We start from the raw sequence: 25,417 nt of genomic DNA on the forward strand, positions 1-25,417 counted from the left end.
TATACCAATCCATGTAAACACAAATGTACATGAAGGTTTTGGAGGTATTTTATTTGGTTTTATGACTCAAGAGTCAAAAATTCCAGACATGACAAAACAAACAACACAAAGTCACATGAGTTGCTGATATTTAAATGACTACACACTAGGCAAGACAAGTTAACACAAGCATACACAATGAAGTGATTAAACTCCATAGATTTTGAAATTCCTCACTCACACACACTTTGTAAACTATGGGAAAATGTATAGGAAATATGATGACCATCAGGGAGCACTTTCTCCAAGAAGCGGTGTTATTATATACTCCTGTCATTGTCTGAGACGTGACTTTTTCCTGTGCTGTCTCGCTGTGAGGGAATGTACTCGAGGGTAACGTCTGTCCTGTGGAATCTTACACGGACATTCAGTCTGTTTTAATCAGAGAGGGAGACAAAAAAAATTGGGTGAGATGCTTAACGGCACAAAAACACTGGTAGACCACGTTTGGCCATGGGAAGAATGAAGAGAAAAGCAGGTGCTTGATTACCTTTGGGTTTGGGGTGCATCAGGGTCAGAGGCAGCTCTACTGTCACATCACTGGAAGGAGAAAACAACAGGTTAGAAAAAGGCCATTTATGATTTCCCATAATGCATTTAAAAGGTTTTCTCATTTTTGACCTACCTTGCTGTCAGACCTCCCAGCAGACTGCAAAAAAGGAGAGCAGAAACAGATATTTTTACAATAATAATAATTATTGTGTGTTTGAGTGTGCATCTAAATATATGTATGTTCATATAATTATTACTATTGAAACAATAATTTGTTTTTGTGAGTTTAGCATAAACTGGACAGATATCTCAAAGAAAGAAATCCTTACCCTCCACCTGATACCATGAGGTTAACTTTGATCTTGTAGGACACCAAAATTCCCAAAACTTCCTTATCCATTCCTGCCCTCAATCTGAAGAAAGGACGGAAAAGTAAATGAATAATTAGCAGAGTTCACGGTAGCGAATGTGCTGCATTAGGAGCAGTTCATTACTCATTTCTATTGGGCGTTCTGTAAAAACTCTGTTTGAAAATGAAACAAACACTCACATAGTGGTTGAGGCCAAATTGGTGTCTTCATCTTTAAGCCTGCCGTCCAGTGCCAAGCCACGTTTCTCCTTGTTGCTTGACAGCAAAGGAGTGATCTTGAGGGTTTTTTCAAAATTTGCGCTCCCTTCTATAGTTTCCCTGGAGAAAAAAATGGAATCATATAGGTTAGATACCTTACAATTGATAATCGAAGAGACCATATCACAGTCAAAGAAAATGACACTCACCCAAACTCTTCATTCAGCACATTCTTGGTGTATTTGTCGGCTGAGTAGAGAACGACGTCTGTGGTTTGGTCAACTATGAGAGTAATGGATACAACATCAGATCGTTCAAATATTAATTAAAATAACTTAAATCAATATTTGATGTCCATTTATTGATTTATTTGGAAGTAGTCGTGTAATAGGATAATATACAGTCAACTGGTCATTATAGCAAAAGAAGTATGGTACAATAACCCTGTCGGGGGTTATACTTTGTAATATTGACATTACCTGTTACACATACAGCTTGTTAAAATTGCTTGATCAATCTCACCTGTAACCTTTATTTTCTTCACAACTTTGTTTGTCTCGTTCTTGACCTTAATGTTGATGGGGATGGGATCACCATGGTAGAAGATCTGTCATCAATGGGAAAAAGACACATGAATTTCTTCTCGATTTGGTAAAAATCAAAGCATACAGTTTGTGACAGTTTACACACTTCCTTGTCCAGAGAGGCTTCCAGATGAACAGGCTTGTCAGACATCATAAAGCTCTTGCAGATCTCAGCTTTGTGTCCAGAACCTGTGTTATCGGGAGCGAACTGGATTTTACGAATGATAAGGCGGCAAGTGTCCCTGAAAGAGACGAGAGAAAAACATTATTTGTAAAAATTGTTAACAAGGGGGTTTATGTGCGAAAGAACCTATAACACACTCACTTCTTGTCGACTTTCTCATCGGGGTCATCCGCTGATTTGGCCACGTAGGCTTTGACCTCAAAGTCAACACCGCAAGCCTGCAAAAACAGAGCCATGAGCAAGACCATTCAGCGCATTTCCATTTGAAGATCATATATTGAATTCGCTCTCATTTCCTCTCACCTTTCCTTGGTCATCTGGGCCAGGCTGAAGTGTAACAGAGCAGGGGAGATTGGTAGGGATCTGAAAGGAAAAAGACAATTTCTCACATCAGTTATATGAGGAAATTGACAAAAGGTGTACAAATAATGTTTCTTATTTATAAGGGGTTTGTAACATGATTACTTCTAATTTTTGCCTGTATTATTTTGCTGTTTTTCACAGTGTAAATGAGTTATTCCGTTGTTGGTGCTGGCCGATGACTTACATTAAAGGTGAATGGATGGCCCTGCTCTCCAGCTTTCTTTAGGAGAGTGTTGTGCATCTCTGTCAGGGCGGGTTTGTGGCCTGCATCAGGATATAGCTGTATATGCTGAATCCAGATGTCTTTTCTGAAGGAAAGCCCAATCACATCCAGGTCTTCACGACCATAACGGAAAGCGCAGGCCAGCTGAATCCAAACTGCATGAAGCAACAATAAGCATCGTTTTTTTTTTATTTGTTCTATTGTCTTAAATTCATTTTCAGACTTTTTTTAATGAAAAAAAAAAAACCATAATCATATAAATTTGTTGCTTTTTATATAATATATTTATTTATTATTTTATATATTATATATATAAAAACTTAAACCTGACAATACCTTTTCTGTCGTCAAGGTCTGCAGGGTCGATTTTCACTACACCCTCTGTTTAGAATAAGAAACAATTCATATTTAGTTGTTGGATATTACCTGTTGTCTGTGTTTCAAAAATAAATGCAAGCAGTTTCTCACCAACAGCATCCACTGAGTCAACATGGTCAACAAAGTCTCTCTTCCCCAGGTAGAGAGTGAGCTGAAACATAAACAGTGCATTATTTATTTCCGTGTAATGAAATATGAAAATTCAAGCACATAACAATAAACTGAGGAATTCAATTCAGAATCAACTGAAAAATTATCTTCAGTCATACCTGGCCATTTCCACTGGTCTTTTTGTAAACTCTGAAAACACAAAAAAGAAAATTGTGAATAAGAAACAGAAAGATACATGGAGTGTGTATTAAACACTGATAAAACAAGATAAAATTAGCTCTGTAATGCCTGACCATATATAAATACATTGCAGAGGGTGTCAAGAGGAGTGAGCAGGATCACTTGTCCTATTAGTTCTATACCTCAGGTATTTACCTCAGCAATGCATTTGAGTTATCAGGTTTGACCTTTTTGCCCTGAGCAATCCTCACGTTGTCAAAGCTTAGTATTTTAAGACACTTTAAGGCCAAGGACTGAAATACCCTTTGCTATTAATCCAGACTTCCTAAATGGAGGCAGCTTGTGTTTACTCCAAAGAGGATGCCTGGTAATTGATTGTGACTGCCGGCTTATGACTCAAATCAATGTTCAATCTATTCGAAACTTTCAAGAACATCCTCATTGTGGCATGTAAAGTAATTGTTTTTTTCTCTCTTACTGTAAAAAAAAAATAATATTTTCATGATTTGTAATCACAACATTTGTTTTTAGATCATTTATGTTGTTCAGATAACATAGTATTTTGAGTTTCTGATGATTAAATCAATCTCCTTCATTGTATTAACTCAATTTTTCAATTTCAATGAACTTAAAATTTTAAGGCAACCAGGTTACTTATTTTTTTTAAGTCAAACCAACCAAATTTTTTACAGATGTGTCTGCTGTAATGTTGGCCATCCTATCATATCATATACTACTTAGACAACACATATAAAGTGGTTTGTTAATTTTTGATTTCTCAATTTTTTTTTTGCACTTTGGATTGACCCTTTTTGTCACTTTCCAGAAAATTGGAAAGTGACAAAAAAAAGGATACAATGTTAATACAAAATATAAAAAAGTGAGTTACTAAAAATGAGATACTCCAAACTAAGCACTTGGTAAATACTAATGAAAAGTATGATCCAGCAATGTTCAGCAGGTTGCTATGCATTATTTGCTTTTCAACTTTCTCCAAATCTTTAATAAATTGTTTTGGTATTGAAAAGCACAACAAGTCGAATGCTAAATAATACAGTAAAATGTGTTAAAAACTTTTTTTTTTTTGTATGTGAAAGCAAAAAGGAAAAATACTTACTTTTCTGCCATTGCACAAAGATTTTCCTGAAATAAATGAAATAGGAAAGTTAATTTTATGAAGAGTGATTTTTTTAAACAAATGGCTTTGATGGCACAGACATACCCTGTACAGATTTACTCATCCAGTGAACTCAGATACTTTGATGTAACCATCTCTAAATATGCCAATTAATGAGCCTTAAGCTTATTTCTAAATGCAAATTGCATGGACAGGATATATTTTTGACTAAAACTACCATGAAGAGAAATCATATAGGTTGTGTGAGCACAATATAGGCCTACGTTTCAAATAAAAATGATCAAAATAAAAAAGATCTACTAGGCTATGTGCACATGCTATAATGGCCTTTATAAATGCAAAAGAACCATGTTGAGACCTTTTAGATGTTTTTGCTCAAATCTAATTTGTCTAATGTCTCTCGTCTGTAAAGCTCCAATGCACATCATGAGGTTCTTAATGCTCATCATTGTCCAATATCAATTTAGTTGATTGAGTGGCTCTTCACAGGAAGTCTGAATGCAATCAAATGTTGGTTGTACAAATGTAGGCTAAATGAATAATCAGAAGGCGCTGCTGATAATCTGCGAAAGAGGGCTAAATGAACTCAAGTTAGTTTAATAGTGTACTAAACACAATAGTGTCCTGTTTTCTTTTGTAGGATGATAGGTATTGTTCCCAAAATACCGAACTGAACGTTTTGATGTAAAGTCATTGAGATCTTACCTGTTAGGGCGATCTGTTCCCTCTCTGTGGTAATCCGCAGCCTGTCTGGTGTAGTCAGAGAGTGTGGTTGAGTCTCAGAGGCGAAGGGTTTTATACTCGGACCTTTGCTCTGATGGCTTGTGCTGCACTGATTTAGATGCTGTTGTCTTTCTGTCAATCCAATTAAACACTTTACATGCTATTTTGGGCTACGCAATGTTTATAAATACAAATAAAAATGGGGAATTACCTCAAAGAAATACAGGAAGCTTGCCAGGGTTTGGTCAAAAATATATGAAGTTTCTATTCCTGGAAATGAAAACATTAAACAAGAAAACAAGACAAGATAATTATGACAGAACTGTGACTGGATTGGGACAAGGTTATGCATCTCAATTAGTCACATTTACAATTGACTGTTTTTTGTTTTTACTTAGTTTTTGTATTTTGCTTTACTTTTCAGTCTATTTTTGGCTTTATATCAAAATGATTTATCGTTGCACTTGTAATAGTAGGTTATTCACAATCAATAAGCACATTTTCCAGATTTTAAACATTAAAAAGGCACATTGTCTTCCCTAAACCATCAAGTTCAACTTGAATTTATATATTATGTACTCTGCTTTACTTTCAAACCCTAAACAAGAGGAAAATGGTCCATGTATGAATGTACAGTGGCATCTAAATAAATTATGGTCAAGTATGACTGATGATATATAATATAATATAGTCATATGAAATGTCCATAATTTAGCTTTTTACTTAACAAGGCCTCACGATATAAATGTAAATCAAATATTCCTAAACGTCAAAGCAGCTGGGGTGCAATTGGAACATGAGGTCAAACAATGGGTCAAACTTCAAAACACATGTGAGTGATGTCAGGATCTCCTTACTACCAGAAGTATTTTAAAGCCCAAAGTGGAAGGCCTAAACATAGACCATTCACCCTGTACCTTAATATAGAACTGCACATATTTTGTTCACAATTTTAGATTTAGGATTTTTTCCATTATAAATCATTTATTTGTTCTTTTTCAACTTATGCCTAAAAGGACATTTAACGTTGGCTGCTTCATCATCATCGTCATTCCTTGAAAAATCAAGGAAACCCCAAAAGAAAGACAGTAGTATAGGGATAAAACAGGAGTCTTGCTGCTCCAGATGGCCAACAGGCTTGGGAACCCAGTGACGGCATGGGCACATAAACCTTACCTTGTATGATGAATTATGTTCCTTAAATTGTTTTCTTTATTATTTTAATTATACACTTTCAATCCCCACACATTAAAGGTGCTACCTTGCACAAAAGGTGTATGTAAGCTTGTTATGAAATCCCAATTTGCCCAACAGGAGGTAAATCTCTTAACGTCACTGTTCACTGAGATGGCTTTTCCTTCCATCTGTTCCCTCCTCTCAGGTACTGGCAAACCAATGACATCATGTGTATGAAAAGGTCTTTACCAATCCCAAGAATTCAGAAGGAGCAATCAGATGGCGTTTGTTTCGCCGGTGCAAGAATTGGCGCCCTAAGGACATTTCTTGTAATCCACTTATCGGTCTTCAAGGTCCACTTATTGCTAAGAATTGACTAAAATAGCTACAGTCGAGTCAAAACATTACGTTAAGAATCTTTATTTTAGGACATGTTAAACAGCATCAATTATCAAAGCATTATTTAAAAGTGTGAGAGGTTAATTGATTCACTTAAACCTTTCTTATATTAGGGACATCTTGATTGCAATGATGCAACTAAAGAAAATTACATGAGCATTACACCATCAACCTCCATATTTAAAAAAAAAAATCAATAAGAAAATTGTTAGAAAATAAAAAGTCAGTCACTCCTTAGTCCCTAACTTCTAATATCTAAAGTCCATTTTTAGTTCAAAGTGTGAAGACTTAGGATTTAATCCAAAGGTAATTACAGAAGAGCTCAGGGGCGCCTGTAATTACACTTTAGGGAGGGAGTGGGCAGGCTTGTTGAGAAAGAGGTAAAGCCCAGGTAACAATGTGTCAATGACTAGTGAATACATAAAGAATTACTTATTTCTAAATGAGTGAATTTTTCACGTCTTGTATTGTATAATATTTTTTATTTGAAACTTTTCTGACTTTTCCAACCAGCTGCAGACCCTTTTCAAATAGAGCAGATATTTCTTTGAAATTGGTTAACTTTGAGTAATGATCCAAAGGTATGTTCATGAATGACTTGAAGTGGATCTACAATGGTAAACATATCCTCCCTAGACGGCATCTGGATGATCACTGTTCGCATGAAAAACTCACTAACAGATCAGATATAACACTAACACCATATAACAGTCATTTTTGTCTGTTGATTAATGTACAGTTTGGTTCTGGTGCTGTTTTACCTACAATTGGCACAGATTGTTTCAAAGTTTAATCTCTCTTAATCTGTCTACACTCCCACTTTGTCCATAATGGGATTGTGTCGACTGAGCCCACATGATGGATTCCCTCTTCATTAGAAAACGCTTGCAGTTCTCTGTGACAAAACCAATGTCCCTCAAATGAAGTAAAGACTCTGGCCTGGCCTTTTGTCAATGCCCAAAGATCCCAAAGATCTGGATGGCACTCAGCACCTTCCTGGCATGTTTTCAGGTTGGCTTCCATTGTGATTAAGCTATTTAATCTTTGTCATGGACATCCAGTGTACAGACTGTTACATGGTTGGTCATTGTGAGGTCATATTGGTCAAACAAAGGAAATCAGACATTTTGACGAAGTGTTAGTGTTCCCTAGTCAGGTAGGCTTGGTTAACTGGAGAGTAAGACTAGTTCAAGATCTGCAGTTAGTAAAGTCATTGAACTCCAAGTTTGTGTCTGTGGTTGGAGCAAGGCAACAACAGTCAATGGTTTGAAGGGTCATCAAAGGAAAATGAAATGCTTGAGAAGGGACAAGGGCCACGCATCGATCAGGACTTCTTGCGACTTCTTGTTTGATCATGGTTGGAGCTAAACTCTGCAGGACAGTGGCCCTCTAGGACCAAGTTTGAGAAACCCTGATCTAGAGTTTAGCTTGGGAGGAATTGCATAGAGAACCTATGTCACTTCCATCAGACATACCACCTATCAATCCACCAGAATACCAAATGGAGGTCTGGAAAGAGGTAGAGCAGGCTGTGAGAAAGGCAAGGGCTTCATCATCTCCAGGGCCTAATATAATGGAGTTTCAGAGTGTACGAGAGTGCTTCAGCAGTACTGCTATCAGGATAGATAGCTCATAATCAGACAAATAGTTCAAGAACAGCCTTCTTGGCCAATACTGGACAACCAGAGAGTTTATGGATGCCATAACAGAGCAGACTGAGAGTTCGGATTCAGGCTCCTTGGCCTTGAAAGAGCAGACAGAGTTCACAAACATGCACCACTGCCTCTGGAGCTGTAGTGGTCACGGCCGCCTTGGGAGGACCTAAAGAAGTGTGTGTGGCCCAAACACACAAAGATGGCAGTAGCTATCACAAAAAGGGCAGATGACAGTCAAAGTAACTTCCGGACCACCGGACTTGAGTGCGCTGCGACCACTGTGTTCTGTGACCACTTTCACTCTCATTCTGAAAGTCCAGAACAAAGATTAAAAAGCTTAACCACAGTGGCATAAGCCATGGAACATGGCAGGAACTTGCTGAGCACCATCCACCAATGTCCAAATGTGACAAAATTAAATCACTTACATTTTAGATGTAATATTGGCTGTTTTTGTTCTGTTTCAGCAGCGAAAATAGTTCCAAACAAAAATCACAGCAGAACCACAGCACACGTCTTGCTGAACACTAAACCTGTTTTCATTACTGAATGATTCAGCATTTTGAACAAATCGATTGAGTCAAAGATTCAATGACCCACTCATAAACATCTGTCTCATTCTTGAATGATCAGCCGTTTGAACAAATCGTTTGAATGAATGAATCAATGACTCACTCATTACGACGGTCGTCTGCCGCCACCTACTGGCGGTTTATTGTTGAATGTTTAAAAGTAGCATCATTTTTTCCACGTTTCCTATAGACCATTTCACAAGATGTAAACAACACTGGTCCAGAAACACTTCCTGTTTCAGTTTGTAACTCTTTTCTTAATTTCACATGCAAAGAAAACATCTTAAAGATGTTTGTTTAACTTTTTGATTAAGTTTTAAATGTTCTGTCGGTTGTATTTTATCCCAGCTTTTATAGTGTTAAAAAACTGAAACAGGAAGTGCTTCTGGACCAGTGTTGTTTACATCTTGTGAAATGGTCTATATGTAGATTTAAATAATTTTCACAACATTATTTCATGCAATTGTAATTTTTCAGTGTAAATGATTTAATTTGATCAGCCCCTATGGTAACAACCCTATAATGTCTTATTATTCGAAATAATTGAATTTATTGATCAAATTTAGGAATTTAATTTAATGAAAGATGAAGCATACATTTTATAATATTGGCGGAGGGAATGCCCTTTAAAGGTGCAGACGTTACAATATGGTGATTTAAATATCAAAGCTTACTGAACACTGATGAGAATATTGTTTCAGAATAAATTAACACACATAAAAAAAAAATCCGGACGAGCAACTTTTTTACTCGGACAAGTGAATTTACGAATGAAAAGGCTTAATGTCGAACCCTCCCTATAAAGCAATGTCATCAGCATACACATACACCGGTAGCAGTGGCCCACCTTACCAGGTGACCACGTCGTGGTCCACCAGAATTTATAGTTTACCCACCTCTTTTTTACCACTACACCTCTGTGTATGCACACACACACACACACACACACACATAGGTGGGAAGAAGGAATTTGGCCGAGTGCCTATCGACCTCTGTCCATGGTGCTGGATTTTATAACTCGTGCACCTCACTATCTGTAACGCTTGCAATATAATCCAATCAGGTCTGATTCGAGTAAATCACACACAAAAAAATGTTGTTGGATAGATTTTGTCACGCGTAAGTGTAATTTTTATAGGTATGACAGTAATGAGCAGATAAGTGCGGTCAAGGTGTCGTCGCCACTGCAGCATCCGTTCTGTGACTGCTCGCTGCTTCTGCTCACAGACACAGTACCGCAGACAAAGTCATGGAGGGAGGGAAGTTGTGAGGCTAAGAAGTGGGTCTACATCCACACGAAACGGACAAATTAGAAACAATGGCGGAGGCTAATCCACTCAGGGGACTGCCCCGGATCCAGAGGGCTGCGGTAAGATGGATTCTTCTCTATTTTGGACCGGGTTTTTGCTGCAGAACTGACACACGCTACTGCGGGCGCTGGGTGGTATAGTCGAGAAACTATAAACTAGATCACGCGCGCGTTTGTGATGTAACTGTTAGTTATTAGCCTAATGTGATCATTATTGCAGTCAGCTATTATTTGTTTTACATTTGAATAGTTATGTGCAATGATCGACACGTTTTTAAACACCCGACCACGCTTAACTCCATGTGGGGATAATGACTAACGCAATAATAAAAGGCTACATTATAGACTTATTTTGCAAGTAATGTGCACCATTAAGGTACATTTTAACCTCTGATGATTAGGGGAGACCAGCACAGCAATTTGAGTGAAAAGTGTGAGTGTCTCTGATGAAGTTTATTGATCATCAGTCTGTAGAAAAGGGAGAAGACAGACAGCCTACACTTTCTTGTCAGCATTAGTAGGTTAACAGTCAACAAATTCAGCCTTGGATTTCCACTGACATTCATTGTCTTGGGCCTGACAAAACTGCAAAGTAGTTGCTTGTAGTCAGAGTGAATTTCCTGCTTTATCAGCAAGAAATGTTACAAAATGCCATTGTTTCACTTTATTTTAGCTTTGTAAAGGCTTTAAATTCTAAATTGAGCTCTGTTCTTGATATTACTGTAACTTTTTCTGTGATTACTTAATTACAATTTAACCAAGAAAAGGTGTTCTTATCTCCTTATGTCGCTAGTAACCACACCGATTTGTAAAAATATCGGCCTACACCAAATGGTTGACATGTCACTTAATAGTAAAAAATGGTACCGGAATTCACACATACTTTGCCATACTTTTTCATTGCCCATCATAATTTATGATAAAACCTTTTCTAGTCTTGATATAACACATTGTCAGAAAAGTCTGAGTCTCAAGGTTGCATATTTTGTAACAGAAGTGATATTTGGACAGAAATGTATCACTTTGTTACAGCAGAATGCATACAATTAAATTCAATGGAATTTATGTCATTTTTGGTATTACACCTAAACAAAATCTCATGGGAACTTCAATTTTTGCGATATCAACTTCAAATTTGGAACACAACTTGGTTAGATATATGGCTTTTTTATAATAAAAACATTTTGTAAAATATATTTTTTATATAAAAGAAAAAATGTTAAGTACAGTAAATTTGATTTAATGTAAATTTAAAACTTCCATAACTTTTTCATACTTTTATTCTATGAAGTGCTTTTACTTAAGCAATAATCTGCTGAGTGTTTTCTTTAAAGTAAGACTAAATTTAGGTCTTTATACCAAAGCATGCTTGAATTACAACCAAGTTTTAATAGTACACTGCATAGCAATGTCCATTCTCAAAAAGGGGGGTGACAGTTAACCGTTATGTGTCAAATCATGAAAAATTATTAAAAACATACTTACCTTTTTTCATGGCACCAAGTAGCATAATTTTGTAAAGTTAGGGCTCTTATAGTGTAAAAAGAATATGCTTAGCTTGCAAAATTTCACCAAAAACAGTTTCTGACATCCATGTTAAAAAGTGTTGTTGATTGACACTGTGACAGTGGATTTTCTTGGCATAATATACCTCAACCAGATGGTAGAGATGGCTCAATCAGTTTGAATTAAGTTAGGTATTCCTCTCCATAAATATATTGACTCAAAATGTGCTCAACCATTTAATTGAGCAGACAGTTAAAGGGTTAAATATGTGCATCCAGGACATGTGGGTGTCTGACCTAGATTTCTACACCTATGGACACATTAGAAGTGGGAGGATGATATACAAGCAGCCACCTTGCTGTTTATGATTAAATTACCACATCATTACTCTTTAAATCATTTTGAATTATTTGATAGGAAAGAAGTTGAACATGTAATGAAATTGCTGAATCTCGTTCTTCAGATGTCATTCCCAGGACATTTGCATTTAGTTCTAGTGCTGAGGCCCAAAACCCACCTTCAGACCACTGGAACAGACCTCGGTTTCCGCTTCAGTCAGGACGACTTTGCGCTCAAGATGCCGGTAAGCACTGACGAGAATCCTCTGTGGTACAAAACAATAGTTTTTTTAATTTATAGTGATGAGATGCATACCTGAAGTCTTGAACAGCAAAACAAACATCAAGTTGTAACTATAATATTGAGACCAGTCATTCATTTGAATCCCCACTGATTATGTGGGACAACATTTGCATCTATTTTTATTCAATCTTTATTTATCCATAACAAGGCCATTAAAAGGCCATTCCACCCTTACAAGGTTAGTCTGCTTAATGAATGTATTATTAATCATAAATTTAATTAAATATACCGTGCTTAATTAATTTCCTAGCTATTTTCTACCTTATTCAGATGATAATGCTGAGCTCCTTGTCAGACTTGCTTCGCTTCATTGATGAAAATCAGCTGAGCTCTGAGTTTGGTGGTAACCTGGAGCAATGCCATAGTGACTGGATAGTTCTGCGAACGGTAAGCTTTCTGGTTTCAAGAAAGGAAAATGACAAGTCATTTATGCTGTAACAAAAAAAAAAAAAATCATTATATGCTCACAAAATGGAATTAAATTGCAAAATCGCATTGTATGTGTCACTAGTTAATGCAGATAAGAGAAATAAATCACTTACTAAAGGAGATCTGTTTACTTCCTATTAATTAATTAAAATATATTTATATCTGATTTTAGATATGGAGGCTTGCAATAACTGCTGAGTAATGCATATTTCTGTCTGTGCTGCCTCCTCCAGGCCATAGAGAGTTTTGCAGTGACTGTGAAGGAGATCGCTCAACTACTGCAGACATTCGGCACAGAGCTGTCCGAGACGGAGCTGCCCGATGAAGCCAGTGGCATTGAGTACCTACTCAGATCACACACTGACAAATACAGACAGATGAAGGTATGGACATGAGTCTCAGTTTTAAATGGTCTAATTTAATATAATTTGATCTAATGCAAATTATATTTCCAGCATAGCAGTTGTTTTTAATCGAATAAAATATTTTAAAAAGTTGAATAGAAAATTATTTTTTCGAATCCCAGATTTCAATGTGGTTTCAGACTTGAAAAATATATTAAATATAAAAAACAACGACTGTGTTTGTGGGGGAAAGTTGCTAACACATAAAAAAAGCATAGGTAACACTTTACTTGAAGGACTAACATGACACCTTCATAATCATGACATGACATGACATACGTTATGAATATGAAGGAAGTTTTATGCATGTTTGTGACAACTGTCATTAAGTGTCATTCTCTCAGTTATGACATTTTTAATGCAAATATGACATTGTTTGAGATGTCTTTATTGTGACACCTTGACAAACCAATACATCATAACCTGTCAGTGTCTTTGTCATGACAACTTTACTAAGACAACACAACCCGTCATAAACATGACATAGCAGATTAATTATCAAACTTAAGAAATGACCTAACTTTATTGGTTAACAAAACGTTAAACTGTCAGGTGGTTGGTTTTGACATTGGCTGTCATGAAGCCATTATAATATTTTAATGACAAATTCAGTTAGTACCACTGTAGTTGAGGTCACGAAAAATATTCATGATACAGTTATGTTGCCTCATGACAGCCAAGGTCAAAGCCAAACACATGACAGTTTAACTTCATTTTAACTGACAGGTTATGGTTTATGTCAAGATGTCATAACAAAGACATCTTAAACAATGTCATATTTGCATTCAAAATGTCATTATTGCGCGAATAACACTTAATGACAGTTGTCATAAACCCTAATTCATATTCAAGACATATGTCATGTCATTGTTATGAAGGTGTCATGTCAGTTTTATGCACACCCCTTCAAGTAAAGTGTTACCAAAGCATTAATACTGGCATACGTTTTGAAAACTACTACAGGACGACATTAGGTCAGTTATGAGAGATGGACGCCAGCTGCTCTCAAACCTCGAGGCCTCAAAAGCAATGGAAGGTGCTACAGCAGAAGACAGAGACATCAGCCAAGACAAAGAAAGAGTGCAGAAGTAGGCTTCATACAGTATTACTCAATAACGCTCCAAGGAGTATTTATGTTTTTCAGTAAATCAAAATCATGCAGTGTTTATTGCCTCTTTTCATTTTTATCCTCCTATTGGATTGGTTGAGGCCCATTCAACTTCCTCTAGTTCACAATGCATTTTTGTGCCAATCATCAAAATGAACTTCATAGGCTCTTTGTGTAAAAATTCATCCTGTTTCATTTGTTTATTGCAGGCTCGTGGCACAATTACGGGACATGGAAATGGCATTTGATGGCTTTTTTGAGAAGCACCACCTAAAGCTTCAACAATACCTTCAACTCCTCCAATACGAGCTGAGCTTCCATGAGGTACAGACCAGTGTTGGAGTAATGAGTTAAAAGCGTACTAACTTAACTACTTTAACAACACTGCTTTTGTAGTGACAAGCTTTTCCAACTATTCATGGTAAAGCACAATATATTGCTAGATGAATGTCATTGTACTTCGCATGCCACTTAGATCAAGTCCGCTACTGTGAGCTGAGGTTTAACACAGTCTTTCGGCTCTCTCTATCATACTGTAACACTGGAAAGTCCAATTTATTTTAGTGATTCCTCTTTCATAAGATGTGCTGGAAGTCATTCTAGTAACGGTCTAATTTCTCAAATGCAGCATTGGAAAGTCTGATTCATTCTAGAGAATTGTTTTTGTCTTATTTGGTCATTTTTCTCATATCCAACATTGGAAAGCCTGATTCTATCTCTTTAAACAATTTTGTATTTGTATAAACCTATTATACAAAATTTAATATGTGTGTCGGCAGTGTGTGTACACATCCACCCTAGATAATGGTAAAAATCCACCCACTTCTTTTTTTTTTTAAATCCCCATAAATCCAAAGATTCTAGAAGTCTAAAATCTATTGAATAAGTTCACACAAGGCTACACAAAACTGTTTATTTTTCTTAAAAGTCTAAGCCGATGAGTTTTGAATGTTATACGTTGTATTTGTCGAAATTAAAAATAAAACGTATTAACAAATCCATGGTTCATTGTTGGCAAAATGATCATGATAGCCTTTATATGTCTAGCCTATGTAGTACAGTCATTATTAGGCATACTTTGCTATTCTATAAATACTGGCCTAATAAGTTGCATTATATTATGCCATAATGTATGAATTTCTGGGGTCATTTTCTCCACTTTCATTCCCCCCTAAATGGGTCCCCTTTAACATCTGTGGAAAAACATATTTTGTAATTATACCATTGCCAAAATCCTAATATTTTGGTGAAAATCTTATGAAATATTGATCTTAAATGCATTTTCGAAAATAACTATTTTGTCTTTGTGCATAGATGGAGGCCATTCTGGAGAAACTCAGTACACAGGAGAAAGCAATTGCATCTGTGGGGACCACAGTGGCCCAGACGGAGCAGCTGCTCAAAGACCTCGAGATGCTGGAGACCACAGCAGAGGTTTCAAACTTTAATGATTCTTTTTTTCTTCAAACTTCTTCTTCTTTTTTTTTCCTGGTAAACATTCATAGAAAATGAAAAGAAACCTTTTTGAGACTGTGCTTCAGTTTAAATGTATTGCACACCCCAAATTTTGTTGAGAGCTGTTGAGAGCTGACAAGGTGAAACATCTTTCAGCTGATACTCAAGTGTTTGTTTATTAGCTCTGTTGTTCTTGCAGGATGAAATGGGCCGTGCTCAGATTATTATTTTGCATGGGCACCAGCTTGCAGCAAGTCATCACTACGCTCTTGCCCTAATAGTTCAGCGCTGCAATGAACTGAGGCATCACTGTGACACTCTCACAACAGCTCTGCGTGCCAAGCGGGCATCTCTCACACGCATTCGAGACCTGCTGTTGCGGTTGGAGGAGGTATTAAATGCAAATGCAAGAACCTTGTAATACTGTATATGCACTTTATGCAAGAACATAGAGACTTTGCATATCTCTGTATGGGCAGACTGTGCGTTGGTGTGATGAGGGGGCCTATTTGATGGCTAACCAGCTGCTGGATAAGTTTCAGTCCAAAGAGGGGGCGCAGGTAGCCCTGCAGGATATTGAGAAACTGATGGAGAAAGCCTCAGTCTTGCGGTCTAACCCAGGCTTCCTCAGTCTGGAGTTTGAGGCCATACTCACACCACAGCTGCAGGTACTGACACACATAGAGCACAAATACACCCTTTTTTACTGTAGTGTCCTTAAAGGTCCCTTGACATGGGGTTATTTTATTATTTAATAATGTTTCCTGGGTTGCCCTTATGTTAGTATGTTTTTTTAGATCAAAAATAGTCATAATTTAGAAATAAAAGGCAATTTTCCTAGCCTGATTTTAGCCTCTGATTTGAACGCTCTGTTTGAAGGGGCGCGTCTGCGGTGGGTTTCAGTGTAACCGGCCACTGCTGTGATTGGCTGACATGCTTGGATATGAAATGTAAAACTCTCTCGAATACTTTTACTACAGCTATTATAGGTTTTTACTATTACAACTATCGAGATTAACAAATCGTGAGAAGTTTTTAAAGTATTTAGATCTGAGAATTGAGCAAGCAGAGGACAGTCTGTTGATCACGAGAATGAAGATCTTATCATTGCAACTCAGTTTCTGCTCTCTCTAATGCTTTCACCAATGCAATGTGCGTCACTGATTTCATAACGAGTTGTCCAGATAAACTCGCGCTGTGTGGAAAGATTGTTTTTAGATCGCTTTCTGTGTAATTTGTTCAGAATTTAAATAAGATTATTTTCATCCTAGTAAAAGAAACGATGTGAAGTTGATATTTTAGTCACTGGCTTGACTTACTAATGCATAAACAGTATTGAACGATTTTGAGAGAAAGATTACCTGACTGGACTTGAACAGTTACAGGCTACATATCAGAAATTGTTGCTGGGTAGCTCGATCGATTTATTTTCAGACGTTCATCGAGTTGAGAAAACAGTCGTCGGTGAAATGTTTGGACCATACAAAACCATGGGTATTTGTGTCGGCGCATTTCCAGAGAAAACAATATTAAACCATTGTTTCTTCAGAGGCTCAGATGAAGGAACTAAAAAATACTTTTGTGTTCAATTTGTACATCCGAACACTCGCTCGTTTGTAAGCCATGATATCTTTAAATCTCAAAGCTATTTCTCTACGAAAAACTCAAATCACGTTCGCACTTCCTAGCTCATTTTCTCATGGACGGCCAAATTCTCGGGGCGGGCAAAGCAGAGAAAGGGGAGGAAACCTTTCCTCGTTATGACGTAATAACGAGGAGATTCAAGATCAGTGCGGCTAAACTGCAGAGAAGAGAAGAATCGCCAGAGCTCGGGTTACACCGATTGAAAATTCTAGACACGAGGGGACCAAATACAGGCTAGGGGAACTCATATTAATGTTAAAAAAACTCAGAAAGTGAAAATTTCATGTCAGGGGACCTTTAATAATTTTCTATTGATCAAGGGCCTATTTTAAGTTCACCCCTGTTTGCTTTCATTCTAGTCTCAGATAGAGGCTGTCACAGAGAAGGTATCAACAGTACAGGGAATGATCCAGAACAGACAGGCCTGTCTGAGAAAACTGGCTGATATTCAGGCCAGACCCATCCAGCTGGTCGCTCCAAGGCCTGAGAACTCGCCGCGCTGCAAATCCCCTCTGTTCTCTCCTAAACACAGTATGTTTATCTTTTTCAACTTCATTTGCTCATGGTGAACAATTGCCATCGCTCTGACTCTTTTCTGTCTTTTTCGAAGGTTTTGATGTGAACTCCAGTTTAAGGTTTTCTTTTGATCTTGCACTCCCTGGTAAAAGGGGCTCACGGAAAGGTCCCAGCACAAAGAAGGTTTGGCTGACCGTCCTTGTTCGTCTCAAAATCATACAAATTCTACTTGTTGCAGACAGCTTTAGGAACTTCTTTCCTGGTTCTTGCACTGTAGATAGAGGTGATGCACGACTACGAGGAGAACCGCAGCTGTCTGTCCTACGGCCCCGATGGAGTCGAGAACCCTGACCAGCACAAACGGTGAGCATTTATGCAATATCTTGACAAAATGTATGTTCTCGAATCATGAATTCCTTCTGAACCTCCTCTTTTTGTCTGTCTCTCACCAGTCTCTTTCCCTTTCTGTCCTCATCTCTTTCTTCCCCTCTCTCTGCCCATGCATCCCTCGCCTCTACAGCCACGTAATGAAGGAGCTGATTGAGACGGAGAGAATCTACGTGGAGGAGCTGCTGTCTGTTTTGCTGGTAATGTCTTGACCGAATAACCTTGAAATAATTAGTCTGTGTTTCGTTCTCCCACATGATTCTGATTGGCTAAGAAGTATACCGTGACCTTGCAGGCCGCAGATTTGGGTTGCTGGGCGCTAGCACGTCCAGAACAACAACTCAGTCAATCTCCAATACTGCCAGTGGTTCCTTAAAGGGATAGTTCACTTTGAAATTAATTTTGGTATGTTTTAGCTTACCTCAAGGGCATCCAAGATGCAGGTGTCTTTGTTTCCGCAGTATTTTCAATTTTGATATTTTTAGGTCAAACCGTTCGTGTCTGTCAGTCATATAATGGAGGTCTATGGTCACCACCTTAAAGAGCATGCACAGAGAAGTCCAAATTAAACATGATTTAATGACTCATAGATGTAAGTACACATTGATGGCCTAAGACACTAAACGAGCGGTTTGTGTGAGAAAACAAACAGTATTTATATCGTTTTTAACTCTTGTAACCACGTCCAAGTGATCTGAGGGCACGGGCGCTTTGTGGCTGTGGTTACAAGAGGTAAAAATAATATAAATACTGTTTGTTTTCTCGTGAAATGAGGAAGCACTGCATTCCTGACATCAGACATTAGAGAATACATGAAAAGAACATTTGATTTCAGTAATCACACTGGTAACTGTTATAACAAAGTAAAATCTCACAAGCCTAGAGAAGTCATTTAACTCATTTGATATTTAGAAGGAAAAATATTGATTAATACCTTGATTATAATCACTCATTAGATATACATTTAAGCAGCAGTGGATTCCAGATTTCCCCTTCAAGAGCTAATAAAAAAAAAGAAGATATTTAGAATAATTGAAAGTCATACATTTTTTCCTGTTCCTGGGTGAAAGGGTTATAGGGCGGAGATGGATAACCCATCTCTCTCTAATATACTGCCATCTGTACTGCGAAACAAGAAAGAAGAGCTGTTTGGAAATCTGCCTGAGATCTATAAATTCCACAGCAGGTGAGAAATATGCCCACACACATGGATACATAAACACACATTCATGCTGATCCTGTCTTTGTTATGCAGGATATTCCTGCAGGACCTCGAGAGCTGCTTAGAGTCCCCAGAGAGAGTGGGAGCACGCTTTCTGGAAAGGGTGAGAAATTCTGTCATATCTAAAGGCATTTAAAGTGTTACAAAATATTTCTATTTCAACTAAATGCTGTTTCTTTGAAATGTATATTCATCAAAGAATCCTGAAGAAAAAAGTATGACATTTATCACAAAAATATTAAGCAGTGCAACATTGATAATAATAATAATGTTTCTTGAGCAACAAATCAGCATATTACACTCTCAGAAAAAAGGTACAAAAGCTGTCACTGGAGCTGTACCTTTTCAAAAGGTACACTTTTGTACCCAAAGGCTGCATATTGGTACCTTAGTGGTACATATTAGCACCTAAAATGTACATATTAACACCTAAAATGTACATGTTACCACCTAAAATGGACATATTAGCACCTAAAATGTACATATTAACACTTAAAATGTACATATTAGGACCTAAAATGGACATATTAGCTCCTAAAATGTACATATTAACAACTAAAATGTACATATTAGCACCTAAATTTTACATATTACTTAAAATGTACATATTAGCACCTAAATGGACAAAAGTTTACCTTTTGAAAAGGTACAGCCCCAGTGACAGCTTTTGTACTATTTTTCTGAGAGTGGAATGATTTCTGAAGGATCATGTGACATTGAAGACTGAAGTAACGATGCTGAAAATTACATTTCGAAATATATTGAAACTTTTATTAAAAACTTTAATTATTTCACAATGTTACTGATGACTGTTTTTACTGTACTTTGATCAAATACATGCAGGCATTAGACTACACACACACACGCACACAAAACACACACACTCTGTATATATAATTCAACAAATCTATGTATCTTTAATGACACATCATACAGTATGAACAATTGTTCAGAAATGATACTGAGACAAAACACATTCATTTTCACATAGACATGACTGAAAATAATAATAACTTGCTGTTTACAGTAATATGTGAGTTATACAGTTGATTCAGTCATACTGACTGAAACGGGTATTTTGTTTTTAAATGCTTATTAAAAGAACCTGCTCAAAAGAGTAATTCACGGTGGACTTAAACTACACCGGTCATGCTGTATGTCTTTATTTCAATAAAAAGAACGGACTCGTAAGAATCATTGGTTCGTAAATTGTTTGTTCGTGACTAGACTGGACACGTTGGACGTTGTTTTTGCATGCAGGCTCTGATGACATCTCAACAGAAAGACATTTTTTGCCATACATTTTTGGTACTCTCCCTTTCATTGCATCTCATTCAATAGACTGTGAACTCACATTCACAATTCAGGTAAATATGATTTATTCTGCTGCGGTGCTGAAGATTCATAGTGACGCCTTAGAAAAGTAGTATAGGAACCACTGATCTATGCCCTATGACACTTCTCTTGTAATGAATTGTTTTGCAGAAAGAAAATTTTCAGGTCTACGAGCGCTACTGCCAGAACAAACCTCGCTCAGATGCCCTCTGGAGGCAGTGTTCTGATTCAGTCTTCATCCAGGTATTCGTGTGGATATTTTTGGGGAATTCACATAAACATACAATAAAAATGAAAAGTAGCCTATTACAATAAACAGCGCTTGCAGATATCTATAGACAGTAATTAGTGGGATGGTGTATATCCTGTTATGAGTTTTACATTTTTATTTGACTAAATTTATTTTTTGTGTTCTTGTTTAGGAGTGCAAAAAGAAGCTGGATCATAAACTAGGGTTGGACTCTTATTTGCTGAAACCTGTTCAACGTTTAACCAAGTACCAGCTTCTTCTGAAGGTGCGTAACCAAACCAAAACAAACCAAATCCAAAATTCCACATTTCCCCCAGTATTTTCTCTAAGTGCTTCCTGTCTCTTTGATTAGGAACTACTAAAGCACAGCTCAAACTCACAGTATGCATCTGAGCTGCAGGGGGCGCTAAATGCCATGCTGGATCTCCTCAAGTCCGTCAATGACTCCATGCATCAAATTTCCATCACAGGTTATGAGGTGTGGCCAACAAATGAGAATAGAGGGCTATATAATGGACAGGATGATTATTAAAGTGCGCCTTAAAGGTTCCTTATTTTGTTTCGAAGGTCTCCAAAAATATGTTTAAATGCATCCAAGGTCAAAAAGGTTTTCCAAGGATTTGGCCTTTGTAGTCCCTACCTTTTTGCGAGCCTACTCTGCTAAGCCTCTGATTGGTCAGATAGCTCAGTCTGTTTGTGATTGGTCTTCCGCTTAAGGCGCATGTCAGAAACGGCCATTACCATGTCTGGATTTCAGCTCCGGAGGCTTCCTCAGAAATGCATACTCAGTGATACAAACAGTAACGATGCTGTCGGTTTTACTGTAACAGTAGGGCTGTCGCAATAACCACAAAATTGTAGTACCGCGCTACTGACAAGTCAACCGCCGAGGATTGCAAGTAACTGCAGCAACTGCGATATTCACGTTTTTTATAAGGCTATACCCTTCTTGTTTTGAATCTCATGCATGTGTATTGAATGTTAAACAAGTTCATAAGGATAACAAGACTGTTTATCGTGGTGATGTGTCGCCTGCAGAGGCTGCAGACGCTTTGCTGCTCAGCTGAGCCTTGAAAAATGGAACTCAGTTAAAAATAATGAACACCTTGTTTCATTAGATCTATTTTAATGAATCAGTAGTTCACTTTTTAAAAAAAACAACCTTTTGCTGATAATTTACTCACCCCAAGAGTAAAGAGTGTCATCCAAGATGTCCACGTCTTTCTTTCTTCAGTCGAAAAGAAGTTAAGGTTTTTGATGAAAACATTCCAGGATTTTCTCCATATAATAGACTTCAATGGGAACCAAACGTTCAAGGTCCAAACGAGAGTTTTAGTGCAGCTTCAAAGGGCTTTAAACGACACCAGACGATGAATAAGGGTCTTATCTAGGACCCTTCAAATCATAACTCGAAAAACGATTTGTTCATTTTGTTGATCACAGAACAGAGCAAGGAGAGCATTTGTGCTTATAAAACTTAAACTTTTTTTAAATCTTGAAATGACCGATCGTTTCGCTAGATAAGACCCTTATTCATCGTCTGGTGTCGTTTAAACCCGTTGAAGCTGCACTGAAACTCTCATTTGGACCTTGAACCGTTTGGTTCCCATTGAAAACCATTATATGGAGAAAATCCTGGAATGTTTTCATCAAAAAACTTAATTTCTTTTCGACTGAAGAAAGATTTTGGATGACATGGGGGTGAGTAAATTATCAGCAAAAATTTTTTTTAAAAGTGAACTACTCCTTTAATGAATCACTCAAAGTCCGTTGTCGTAACAATGTGTGCGCTGAGTGAAAGCCTTTCAATGCGCATATAGACGCTGTTTAGTTTCGGTTACTGAAAATGCTCTCGTTTTTGACCATGCTGCCCACATCGTAAACTTAATTTATATAGCAACAAATACATACAAATTAAATAAATAAATAAATTGCGGTAATACCGCATATCGCGATATTGAGCCACTCAACATTACCCTATGAGCCCTATGTCACAGTCTCATTCTTCGGAAGTGCATGCAGACATGTCTACTCTTCAAGACATGTCAACAACCCGAACCAAACTGTTTCAAGCCTCAGCTACAACTAGTGTTTGAGGGCGGATCAAAGTAGATGTTGTTCGCAGACGACCAGTTGTTACAAACATAGGTTCAGGCAGGAAGTTAAGACTTTTCTTTCTGTTGTGAGACAATAACTCAATTTATCATGCACTTTGATCTTTGAAACTTTCAGACCTTTTACATTTACAAACGGCTATATATACACTACATGAAAGGTAAAATCCCCAAAAGCATAATGGGGCATTTTAATGTTTAAAGTTATCGTGACTGACAGTTGATGCAACATGTTTTTGTTATTAGAATATGGCCTGCTATTAACTTTCAAACAAGCTTCTATTTGCATTCCCACACTTGCGTTTTTACATGTTCTTCATATCCAGGGTGAATTGAGTGACCTGGGCCGCGTCCTTATGCAGGGCTCCTTCAACGTCTGGATCAACCATAGGAAAGGCCCGACGCGCATGAAGGACATGGCTCGCTTTAAACCCATGCAAAGGCATCTATTCCTTCATGAAAGAGCTCTGCTTTTCTGCAAGAAAAGAGAGGAGAGTGGAGAGGGACATGATCGGACAGCCTCGTACAGCTTCAAACACTGCCTGATGGTGAGAGAGAGTGAGACACCGACCTATTTGGCATTTCAATATTTAATTGGTCAGAATGCATGACTACTTTTGAATGACCATCAATGTAGAAAGATCATTTTGGTGCATTTACCTCATCCAACATGCAGCTAACCAGCCGACTTTGACCTACTTTCTACCCTTAAACCAATTTTTGAGCTTGTTGTGTTGCACTGATGTTGGAGTTAAGCACCTATTTGTTTATTCCAGTCCCATTTTAAGTGTGCTCAAAGAGATTTTTATGAAAGGGATTTTAGGCTTAACTCAAATTTCATTGGCAGTTTAAAAACCCACAAGGTTATTAAAATACTGCATTACAGAATTACCAAGTGAGGTCTTTGACTCCTCTATTTCATTTGCAGATGAGAGCTGTTGGTATCACAGAAAACGTCAAAGGGGATGTAAAGAAGTTTGAAATTTGGTACAACGGAAAAGAGGAGGTGTATGTTGTCCAGGTGAGTCATTTTATCAAGGTTAAAACTCCACAGAACGCAATGGATAAAAAGTTACAAGGGCCTCTGTCATCACTTGCTAACGCCTCCTCAATACCTCCTCACAGTGAACGTTAATGTCAAGTCCTGAATGCGAATTTGTTTGTAGAACTTGCATAACTAAATAATTCTGTATGTGGGTTTTTAGATATACTGTACTTCAGAATAACTAATTAGCCACATTTAAAGGAGTAGTTCACTTTTAAAAAACTGATAAAGCTGATAATTTACTCACCCCCATGTCATCCAAGATGTCCACGTCTTTCTTTCTTCAGTTGAAAGAGAAATTAAGGTTTTTGATGAAAACATTCCAGGATTTTCTACATATAATGGACTTCATTGGGAACCAAACGGTTCAAGGTCCAAATGAGAGTTTCAGTGCAGCTTCAAAGGGCTTTAAATGACACCAGATGATGAATAAGGGTCTTATCTGGACCCTTCGAGTCATGACTCGAAAAAAGATTTGTTCATTTTGATGAACAAGTTCGAACAGGAGAGCCACGAACGCTCATCACAGAACAGTGCAATGCGAGCATTTGTGCTTATAAAACTTACATTTTTTCAAATATTTTTGAAATGACCGATCATTATGCTAGATAAGACACTTATTCATTGTCTGGTGTCTTTTAAAGCCCTTTAAAGCTGCAATGAAACTGTCATTCGGACCTTGAACCATTTGGTTCCCATTGAAGTCCATTATATGGAGAAAATTCTGGAATGTTTTCATCAAAAACCTTAATTTCTTTTCGACTGAAGAAAGAAAGACATGGACATATTCGATGACATGGGGGTAAATTACCAGCAAAAGTTTCTTTAAAAGTGAACTTCTCCTTTAAGTCCGGAAAAACTTTTGCTAGTGGGAAAAATGATGTTTTGTAGCCTAATTGTTTTATTTTGCAGGCTCCAACAGTAGATGTGAAGATTGCATGGCTCACTGAGATTAGAAAAATTCTCAACAATCAGCAAAAGATTGACAAAGGTTCCTAATTTGCATCTTCGTTACGGTTAATATCGGTCTTGATTAAATGAGTCGTGCTTGGTGGGTCAAACTCTGCCTTTCCTCTTTTTCAGGTGAAGCTCACCCAGATAGTGAGCAGCCATTATTTACACCCTTGGGCGACAGGTGATCCTCACTGTATTCCCATAACCCCTCGTATTGTTTTTGCAATCACTTCTACAGTATAGCATGGATGTAAATGTGCATATGAAAGGTTCTGAAACTTAGCACAATAATGAACAGGTTTTATCTTCTAA

At 37.4% G+C, this 25,417-nt stretch overlaps 2 protein-coding genes across 4 annotated transcripts in view; one reads left to right on the forward strand and one right to left on the reverse strand.

The window, feature by feature from the left end:
- Positions 1-12,636, reverse strand: arr3a (arrestin 3a, retinal (X-arrestin)). Its single transcript, XM_039667487.2, has 19 exons — positions 12,504-12,636; positions 12,118-12,204; positions 5,195-5,253; positions 4,966-5,115; positions 4,240-4,265; positions 3,101-3,131; positions 2,922-2,982; positions 2,790-2,834; positions 2,415-2,608; positions 2,171-2,230; positions 2,009-2,085; positions 1,790-1,925; positions 1,622-1,706; positions 1,309-1,381; positions 1,082-1,219; positions 861-944; positions 665-688; positions 530-579; positions 1-411 (listed from the first exon to the last, which is right to left on the reverse strand). Exons 5-19 carry the CDS (start codon positions 4,248-4,250, stop codon positions 407-409), a joined length of 1,074 nt encoding a protein of 357 aa, XP_039523421.1. The 5' UTR covers positions 4,251-4,265; positions 4,966-5,115; positions 5,195-5,253; positions 12,118-12,204; positions 12,504-12,636; the 3' UTR covers positions 1-406.
- The window catches only part of mcf2b (MCF.2 cell line derived transforming sequence b), a 22,562-nt gene continuing 6,873 nt past the window's right edge, over positions 9,729-25,417 (forward strand). For all 3 annotated transcript variants that reach the window (XM_039667485.2, XM_039667486.2, XM_089126197.1), the window contains exons 1-22: positions 9,729-10,154; positions 12,064-12,183; positions 12,513-12,629; positions 12,905-13,054; positions 14,039-14,163; positions 14,393-14,507; positions 15,498-15,617; positions 15,838-16,029; positions 16,118-16,306; positions 17,642-17,813; positions 17,893-17,981; positions 18,076-18,161; positions 18,319-18,385; positions 19,256-19,371; positions 19,441-19,510; positions 20,893-20,985; positions 21,165-21,257; positions 21,345-21,470; positions 23,433-23,654; positions 24,035-24,127; positions 25,064-25,142; positions 25,235-25,286. In XM_039667485.2, coding sequence (XP_039523419.2) covers positions 10,104-10,154; positions 12,064-12,183; positions 12,513-12,629; positions 12,905-13,054; positions 14,039-14,163; positions 14,393-14,507; positions 15,498-15,617; positions 15,838-16,029; positions 16,118-16,306; positions 17,642-17,813; positions 17,893-17,981; positions 18,076-18,161; positions 18,319-18,385; positions 19,256-19,371; positions 19,441-19,510; positions 20,893-20,985; positions 21,165-21,257; positions 21,345-21,470; positions 23,433-23,654; positions 24,035-24,127; positions 25,064-25,142; positions 25,235-25,286 — 2,537 coding nt within the window. In that variant the 5' untranslated portion in view covers positions 9,729-10,103. The remainder of the gene's footprint in view (positions 10,155-12,063; positions 12,184-12,512; positions 12,630-12,904; positions 13,055-14,038; positions 14,164-14,392; positions 14,508-15,497; positions 15,618-15,837; positions 16,030-16,117; positions 16,307-17,641; positions 17,814-17,892; positions 17,982-18,075; positions 18,162-18,318; positions 18,386-19,255; positions 19,372-19,440; positions 19,511-20,892; positions 20,986-21,164; positions 21,258-21,344; positions 21,471-23,432; positions 23,655-24,034; positions 24,128-25,063; positions 25,143-25,234; positions 25,287-25,417) is intronic.

The sequence above is a fragment of the Pimephales promelas genome, chromosome 23, assembly GCF_988280905.1.
Source record: "Pimephales promelas chromosome 23, fPimPro1.hap1.1, whole genome shotgun sequence".
Lineage (NCBI taxonomy): Eukaryota > Metazoa > Chordata > Actinopteri > Cypriniformes > Leuciscidae > Pimephales > Pimephales promelas.

Excerpts from the sequence above, each read along its gene's own strand:
- arr3a (XM_039667487.2), bottom strand. Across the intron at positions 2,086-2,170 it reads GCCCAGATGACCAAGGAAAG|GCTTGCGGTGTTGACTTTGA; the intron begins GTGAGAGGAAAT and ends CTGTTTTTGCAG. Across the intron at positions 945-1,081 it reads AATTTGGCCTCAACCACTAT|ATTGAGGGCAGGAATGGATA; the intron begins GTGAGTGTTTGT and ends TCCTTTCTTCAG.